At 35.0% G+C, this 9,815-nt stretch overlaps 1 protein-coding gene across 1 annotated transcript; it reads left to right on the top strand.

Moving 5' to 3' along the window:
* The first annotated feature begins 8,790 nt into the window (after positions 1-8,790).
* Positions 8,791-9,466, top strand: LOC145094218 (uncharacterized). The gene is made up of 2 exons (XM_079032520.1): positions 8,791-9,017; positions 9,190-9,466. The coding sequence occupies exons 1-2, from the start codon at positions 8,791-8,793 to the stop codon at positions 9,464-9,466; spliced, it is 504 nt and encodes a 167-aa protein (XP_078888646.1).
* Positions 9,467-9,815: the final 349 nt, after the last annotated feature.

The raw sequence follows: 9,815 nt of genomic DNA, 5'->3' as shown, positions 1-9,815 counted from the left end.
GTGCATCTTGGTTCTCCAAGGTTAATCTAAGGTATGAGTATCATCAGGTGAGAGTGAGAGAGGAGGACATGGAGACAGCCGCGTTTCAGACTTGTTATGGGTATTACGCGTTCGTGGTGATGCCCTTTGGGCTCACCAATGCGCTTACTGCATTTATGGATCTCATGAATCGGGTATGCAGGTGGATGCTCGACCAATCTATTATCGTGTTCATTAATGATATATTGGTGTATTACAAGACCAAAGGGCAACATGAGGCATCGTAGGTGGTTGGACATAGTCAAAGATTATGAATGCGAGATCCTTGACCATCTAGGTAAAATGAATGTAGTAGTGGATGCTTTGAGAGGCAAGTCGAAAGGATCTTCAGTTAGGGAGATGTGTATGAGGATATCTGTTGATTCTCTACATTTGGGATTGATTAGAGAGGCTCAGGTAGAGGGAGTCCGGAAGGAGAACTTGAAATAGGAATGGATCAGGGAGAAGATAGACAGATGTTTCACGGATAGATGAGGGTTGTTAACCGGGTATGGTCGATTTTGGGTTCCAAGTTTTGGTGGGATCAGGCATATTGTGTTGGAGGAGGCTCATAAATCTCGAGTTTCTATACACTCGGGGCCACCAAGATGTATTGCTGTTGGGTTTTATGTACTATAACACTCCTATGATGCAAATACAACCCTAATAGCTTTGGATCTAAGTTTTCTCTAATTATGCATTCAATAAACTTTCCAAAGCATGAAGCCTACAACTAGCATACAATTTTGACATATAAATCATAAGAGTAAGTTAGAAGATTACCTCTCGTTATAGCTTGTTGAATTTGGTGTTTCAAGAGCTTAGAACCCCAAGTGTTGTGCCTCAAACAAGTCACAAACATCATGAACAATTGTAAGAGAAATGAGAGAGAGAGAGAGAGAGAGGTTACGCACCAAAAATTTTCCATACTCATGCAATGTCACTCTTAGGTCCAATTTTGGCTAAAAGGGTTACACAAATATAGTGTAGAATTCCAAGAGTTACATGTAACCCTAATTCCTACACTTAGGCTTATGACCCATAACTTATATGGACTAATAATTTATGGACTTTTACATAAGCTTAGCCCATTACAAATTAATCATAGATCATTAGCCCAAACCATATGTCTCAGTGATTTATATAATCAGTCCCCGTTAATTTAATTAGTCTCTTTTGATCACTAAATTAATTCCAAATCAATTCTTCATCAATACTACTTAAATAATATGATTTCTCAATTTATATATTATACTTATAATATATTAATAAATCACAAATAACATCTTACTTAAATATCTATCCTATCAAATTGTCCTGATGAAGGCAACCCGAATAGACCATGCTACTATCGGGTCAAGTACATACCAATTATAGTTATGGGCTTAGACACCTAATCCAACAGTCTCCCACTTGGATAAGTATAATAACTATAATTGTATGTACGACTTCAAAACCCAACTAGCAATCGTAGTTCTCAAAAGTCGTTGTCGAACTCTGATCAATAACGCGTCCGTTAGATAAGGGATCATATATTCCTCCATTCTAGATACCGTATGAACTGAGACATGGATTATAATCATTCTCTCTGTTCATGTGTTGTTTCCCAATTTTCGTTTTATGACAACTGACTATTTGAACAAATCAAATCAGTCTAGGCTTGACCAAGCGCTTTGGGTGTCATCACTAAATCATCGAGGGGCCCACATATATCGCTTTTGTCCCATATTGGGTAAAAGGAACGGATAAACTTTGAATCATATGCTTGCTCTATTTACTCATCAAATCACACACAACAATATAAGATATTATCGTCTGGTGCGTTTACATATGTCAATGTGCAATCGACTTGTAAACTACAACTCAAATGTCTGTGTTGCAAGAATATAAGATATTATCGTCTCATGAGCACTCGCGATAAAATCTATGAAGTGATTCAAATGAGCGTGGGTTGAGTCTAATACTCAAATCTTATTACAGGAGTACTCAAGAATACTACAACAAACTTGTCTTATATCTAAACACCTTTAGACAATCTACAGACCCATTCATGACAGTCTAGCTTCAATACCTACTTCCAACGTATCATCGACTGTGGATAGTTTGAGCAATCTAGTTATTCGGGAACTCAAAACATGCAAAGTGAAACACAAGAATAATCGAATCCAATATGGTCTCAAAACTTTTGAATATAAATTAAACACCTTTTATTTAATCACCATATTGATTACACATTATTCATTGTATAATGTTTTGATTTATCAACTTAATACTTAAATTAAAACAATAGTTATCCCACGCTTCAAGCATGCACACTATGTTTACCTATGGTCCTTTGTTTGTGAAATAGATCAATTGAAGACATTTCCAATGAAACTCATTTCACAATTCCAAATCTTTATCGTAAGTGTAAGATTCTAAACTATCATGCAATGATTCCTTTTGTAATATCAAGGTACAAAAGTCACAAAGACTTTGTCAACGCTATTACAAAGTATTCCTTTAGAGATTGTCACAAGAACAATTCAATGGAAGTGAAGTATCAAATTCAAGGTACATTCCTTTGAACATCCTTCTTGCATAAAAGTTTCCAGCCTACACATAGATTCTTAATATCCAGCTCCCATTATGGAATTTCCATATATGCCATATGACAACTCATTAAAAATAGAATCATTTCTATTCATAATAATGTCAATATAGTCCATCCATTTCCAACTACATGCGATCAATCCTTAGCAAACCTTAGATCATCCTTCACAGTTGTTTAATAACTTTAGTCATATCTGGTTCTAGTCATTTTCCCTCTTAATGCCCTAGGCATTTGGAAAATCAAAACACATGAATATTATAGCATATGCAATCGATCCTATACCCAAAGCATATGGGATACGATTCATGATGTCTTACATAAAGACATGATACTTGACCAGTCTTTTGCTATAATATTTCCATATATAGAATTTCCAATGTTGAAATATTTCAACATGGTATTCATATGTCCATGAGTAAGTTTGATTAATACTTCAATCTAAACTTTTAGATTCGAAATAAAGTATAGGTATTCTTTCCCTTATTATAGAAAAACAATTTTTCAAATTTTGCAACTTTGCAAATTTGTAACCTTTGTTTCCTATAACTAGTATTGCTAACTTGCAACACTTCACATAATGATCATGCTCCCACTATCATGTAATTATTTTCTTACTAGCATAACACTTATGCTCCCACTAGCTTTGACATGTACTCAAAAATAGTTGGACATCTAGAAAACAATGCTTATTGACTTTCTTACCAAAGTTCAGATTTCGGATACGAGATGCTTCGATAAGTTTTTATCTAAGCTCATACACCTTTTATAAGAAAGCTCATATGTATGTCTAAACTATTTTAGAACTTACAACAATATGTCCCGAATGTTCAAACTATTTGCCATTTCTCACAATTCGAACTATGAAAAGGGATGTCGTAATCATAATCGAATTTGAGAACGCAGTTACCACAACTGCTATCTCCTTAAAATCTCCTTAGTGAAAGTGTTTCCTCACAATCATTTTCATGAATTGGGGAGAAACCTTATGACACTTAGATTTTATGGTGTATGTATTACTATCCATGTGAGTCTGTCATTATCATAAGACAAGGTCTATGACAAATTCAAACTCATATGGACTGAACTTGTTCAATCTAAATTTCTTGCCACTTGGCAGCACAAAGGGCCTACCATGTCTTCCAAGTTATTGAGCAGATCACCCTTATTGATCAATGAACTTTCACTGATCTAGGTTCTTTGCCTTATGCAAATAGTTGAGAACTCATAGAACTCACATGCATAGTCAACTTTAACTGGAATGGGCACAAAAACAAGAATATGTCAACATGATAGGTTACAAACCTCAAGTCGTGTGCTAGTGATAAACAATAGGTTTATTCTTGATTAGATCTTGAAACTTTTCAAGGTATTTAAGACTCCTACTGACTTCTTGACATATAAGATTCTCTTTGTCAAGAAACATTCCTTGACAAACAAATATTCATGAGTTAGTGTGGATTCTTATCAAGAATGACACTTCATATAATCGGTCTTATTTGGTCTTTGTCTTATCCAATACATCACAACTACCAATTACAAATGTGTTATAAACCTACTTAATATATGTCACTCAAGTTACAATCTTAGAGAATGACTCTAAGACTCAATTTTGGAACGAAGTATGACTCTCCTTAATTGATTTAACCATTTCAACAATTCCCGATACGTCTTCTTAGCCATGCAAATGTACTAAGGTGTCCTTAGAGGATTAATTGTGATATGGTTTTCATAATCACTAAGATTATCATAAAACATGATGCTAAAGTACTCTCCTTTTCTTTCAGATTGGAGAAACTTTTATCTTTCTGCCTGTTGATTTCTTTTATTCGTTTTGCTATACATTGAAACTTTTTCAATGATTCAGAATCACACTTAATCTTGTTAGCATAACCGTATTTACTAAACTTTTAGTAAATCATGACAAATAATCTTATCGTTCTTTGTGGTGAACCTGACCAGTGCACAATAATTTGTAATAGATCCCCTAGTCCTTCACTTGACTCACATCTTCATGTCAACAAGGAATTAATTTCCCAAAGATGAAGGTTCTCATTCATCATATAATACAAGTTGCATGGCTCCAAGTTTATGTCCAAATGAAACTTGGTTGATGAGAATCTTTCCTTATTTGGTAAATCTTAACACTACCACAAACGAAAGAATCAAATCCATTTTCAACATTGCTAACAATAGAAATATACAAACTTCAATTTTCTCAAATGCCATTGCAAGGATAAATATACAAGAAGACAAAAATTCAACATTTTCTTTATTTATAAAACGCAGAAAACTTATCCTTACAATGCAATTACAAATGAAAACTATGTTATTACATATTCCTAAGCAACCTATCGTAACTCCTAATAGCACCTCACAAATTTGATCGTCGAACCATGCAATCGAAATCCATCTCTTCGCAACCAGACTCATCTTACTCTTTCTTTAAGCTTCCTTTCTTTTCTTCGATCCTACAAACACATCAAAATGCAATCTTGTTGCATCATGTATTAAGAATCTACAAATAGGAACTTAATAGAGTTAGATAGTGGACTTAGCTGAAGCAGAGTCAACCATTTTGAATTTACCATCCTTGTGGTCCTTCAGGTAGATACGGCAGCTTCGCAACCAATGCCCCATCTCTTGGCAATAGAAACAAACAGATTCTTTTGGAATGGTACATGGGACAATCTCAGACTTAGCTTTTCCCTTTCCCTTGGAAAGAGAAATCTTTTCTGGACTTCCAATGTTTCCATTGTCATTGTCCATGGAAGTTTGGTATGTAGATCTTCCAATCAAACTTGTTTTACTAGTGCGCCAAATCATTGCTGATTCAACAGCAATTAGCAAATAGGTAACATCGATAAGGGACATGTCGCAGTTTGTCATATGGTAATCTTTAATCAACTCACTATATGACTTAGAAAGTGACTGAAGAACCAATTCAAGACATGTGCACACACAGACCTTCCATCTTAATGTATGCTTGCCAATAGGGTATTAGTGACCTTGAACTTTTCAAGTCTTTGAACATGTGGGTTAGGTAGAATTATTAGAGGAGGTAGAGGAAGTGAAACATGATATCCATTTCCACGATCCAATCGTGGGACATCATCTTCATAAGGAAATCTTTTTCCAAAAGATTCGGGAAGACCATAGTTGTCAAAACTAGACATCTATAAGGGAGAAATTCAAATTAGTTGATTTAAGTCCTTAATATAACACCCAAAATGAAATATTAAGGCTAGGACCCAACACAATATTTTACAATTCGGAAGAGAGATGTCGTAATCCAATTGCAAAATATTTGAAGGTAGGTAAATGATGATTTACCAATTCCACCATGAAAAACGAAAATGAACTTTAGGTTTTAAATGAATTGAAATTCCTAGATCCTTTGAGATTCATTGAACTTTTCAATGGCATGTTTAATCTCGATTATGCACTTCAATTTTGTGACTGGGATGCCGATGATCACAAACAAGGTGTGAATAACCATGCAAATTAGCTTGGTACTCTCGATGTTACATATCACCTAATCAATGTGCTGGTTAACCACACATGCTCCATTGATCCCTGATTAACACCAAGCTACACTTTTCCACCCTTGCTAGTCCCAAATTAGTGTGTCGGTTAACCACACACGCTTCACTAACGACTTAACAAGGTGAAAAGTACAATTTCATGGAATAACACCAAATTCACATTTTTCCTAAGTAAATAAGATTGGGAATTTATTAAGCATTTAGTTACTTGGTATTTCATTATACTTATAGTGGGAGGTTGTGTGTTGTCCTACCCGTTCGACTAACGACACTCCACCAATCAAGGAAGTGGTGGGTGAGAGTGGACACCCATTCAACTACCATTTTATAGGCAGTTTCCTTATACCCCCTTATGGATTGGCTTCATGAATGAGTCCTACTAACGGTAATACTGACATTTACTTATACATATATAATATATTAAACTTTAAATTTTTTATAGTATAAGGGTGTATTTTAGACTTTTAAAATACTTGATGGTTTAATCTATTAATGAATTATACTCTTTATTTAATTAAATTTAAACCATGTGATTATAGATTTAATAATACTCTTTTGATTAAACATTTAATCAACTATTAATAAAGTCCATAAGCGTGTGATTTGAACGATTCAAATCATCAAGATGCTAAATCAAATTGAAAACTATTTAATTAATTTTAAGTTATGAACTCATGAGTTACATCTTTTGAAAATCTTTCAAATTACTAGGGTTTTTAGAATTCAATCTTTCATAATTGTGACTTTTCAACTTTCAAAACTTGAGGGAAAAGTTTTGTAGCTCTTGAAAACTTTTTGAATTCCATAACTTATGGAGTTAATGTTTTTTTATGAAGGTGACTTTTCATGTTCCATAACTTGAGGACAAGTTATGAAACTTTTCAAAACCTTTTGAGTTCCAAATTTGATCACAAATATTGTAACTCCTAAAAAAAACTTTTAGAATTTCAAAACTTAAAACCAAGTTTTGTAACTCTCCAAAAAACATTTAGATCAAATTTTAAACTCAATAAAATAACCATTTTATCTTTTTAACAATTTGATCATAATACAACTCTTGTAGTAAGATAATTTGAAATCATATTATACTAATAATTAGCTTATCATATAATCTAGTAATTATTTTATAATTTGACAATTTATCTTTTAAATGGATGAGGATAATCACGACCATATAAAAAAAACATATTTTATGATACAAAACAGTTTAAGGTAATGATCCAAATCCAATTCTGGCCAAAAAACCCAGAAAACTGCAAACAGACTGCTGAACTCGTCGAGTCCGCCCTGTCAAACATCAATTTTTTAGTTTTTCCAGCTTTGAACAATTAACCAAACAACAATATAACATAAAACTACTCATGGATCTGATACTACTGTTGGGTTTTATGTACTATAACACTCCTATGGTGCACATACAACCCTAATAGCTTTGGATCTATGTTTTCTCTAATTATACATGTAATAAAATTTCCAAAGCATGAAGCCTACAACTAGCATACAATTTTGACATATAAATCATAAGAGTAAGTTAGAAGATTACCTCTTGTTGTAGCTTGTTGAATTTGGCCTTTCAAGAGCTTAGCACCCCAAGTGTTATGCCTCAAACAAGTCACAAACATCATGAACAATTGGAAGACAAATTAGTGAGAGGTTAGGCTCCAAAAATCGTCCATACTCATGCAATGTCACTCTTAGGTCCGATTTTGGTAAAAGGGTTACACATATATAGTGTAGAATTCCAAGAGTTACATGTAACCCTAATTCTTACACTTATGCTTATGATCCATAACTTATATGGACTAATAATTTATGAACTTTCACATAAGCTTAGCCCACTACAAATTAATTATGGATCATTATCCCAAACCATATGTCTCACTGATTTACATAATCAGACCCCATAATTTAATTAGTCTCTTTGATCACTAAATTAATTCCAAATCAATTCTTGATCAATACTAATTAAATAATATGATTTCTCAATTAATATATTATACTTATAATATATTAATAAATCACAAATAACATCTTACTCAAATATCCATCCAATCAAAGTGTCCTGATGAAGGCAACCCGAAATGGACCATGCTACTCTCGGGTCAAGTACATACCAATTATAGTTATGGGTTTAGACACCTATTCCAACAATATTGGGATTTAAGATTGAGTTACTCGTGACCGTGCATGAAGAGAGAGATAGCTTGGTATGTCGAGAGGTACTTGACCTGCAGGATGGTCAAAGTCGAGCATCAAAGACTGCATGGCGAGCTGCAGCCTCTGGATGTTCCCATGTGGAAATGGGATCAGATCACCACGGATTTTATCAACAAGTTTCTGAAGACGACAAAGGGTTTTCATGCTATATGGGCCATCGTGGATTGATTGACCAAGATTTCCCACTTTTTGGCTATCTAGGAGAGTTCTTCGATCAAAAAGTTGGCCGATGTTTATGTCTAGGAGATCGTTGCTTGCCGTGGGGTTCCCATATCCATTGTTTCTGACCGAGATGTTTGGTTCACTTCCCGATTTTAGCAGAAGTTCCACAAGGAACTGGGCAAGAGATTGCATTTCAACATTGCATATCATCTGCAGACCAACGGCCAGAGTGAGAGGACTATATAGAACCTTTAGGATATGTTTTGGGCCTATGTTATTGATTTCGGTGGGAGTTGGGATTTCTACCTAACCCTTGACGAGCTTTCCTACAACAACAATTATAACTCCAACATTGGTGCTCCACCATTTGAGCTCTTATATGGTCAGAGGTGTCGTACCCCGGTTTGTTGGGGAGAGGTTGGTCACAGGGTTATGGGAAGGACCGAAGTAGTCATTCGGAACATTAAGCTTATCCAACAGATCAGGTATAGACTGCAAACCGCTCAGATTTGGCAGAAGAGCTATGTCGACAGACGCCGATCAGATTTGGAGTTTTAGGTCGGCGATATGGTGCTTCTGAAGGTCTCACACGATACGCTCCACGAAGAGTGGTAAATTGGGTCCTCGATTCATTGGACCTTTTTGGGTGATTTCTAGGGTTGGAAAGGTGGCTTACAGATTGGATTTGCTAAGCGAGCTTAATCAGATTCACCAAACTTTCCATGTCTCTCAGTTGCGGAAGTGTGAGTTGGACAACGACGTGGTGGTTCCATTGGATGATATTCAGGTCGATGAGCACTTGAACCATGTTGAGAGGCCAACAGCTTTTCTGGAAAGGAAGATGAAGCTCCTACACAACTCGGAGATACCTTTGGTTATTGGTACAATGGCGACATCAGAGGGGCTCCAAGTGGACCTGGGAATCGGAGGCTGAGATGTAGGAGCATTATCATGAGTTATTCGCCACGGCAAACTTCGAGGATGAAGGCTAGATCAAGTGGGGGAGAATTGTAACATCCTGATGTTAAGGTACTTCTAATCTTGGGCTTTATGATTTTAGTACATTGCATTTTGGTCCATAAGTTGAGAAATGGTTAGGATACTTAGATCTAAAATGATAAAGCATCATATCTACATTCACACTTGCGTAACAATCCATGAATGTGTTTTTAAGATCCATTATCCATGTATGATAATCCAGTTAATAAAACTCTGATAAAATGTATCATAATAACTTTATTAATTGTTACTTGAGAGGAATATTTTCCTCAAAGTCTTTACCT

This window comes from Lactuca serriola, chromosome 3 (assembly GCF_051521515.1).
Source record: "Lactuca serriola cultivar US96UC23 chromosome 3, Lser_US96UC23_V15, whole genome shotgun sequence".
Taxonomy (NCBI): Eukaryota; Viridiplantae; Streptophyta; class Magnoliopsida; order Asterales; family Asteraceae; genus Lactuca; species Lactuca serriola.
Note: the sequence above shows the minus strand (reverse complement) of the source record. Positions and strands in the feature narration are given on the sequence as shown.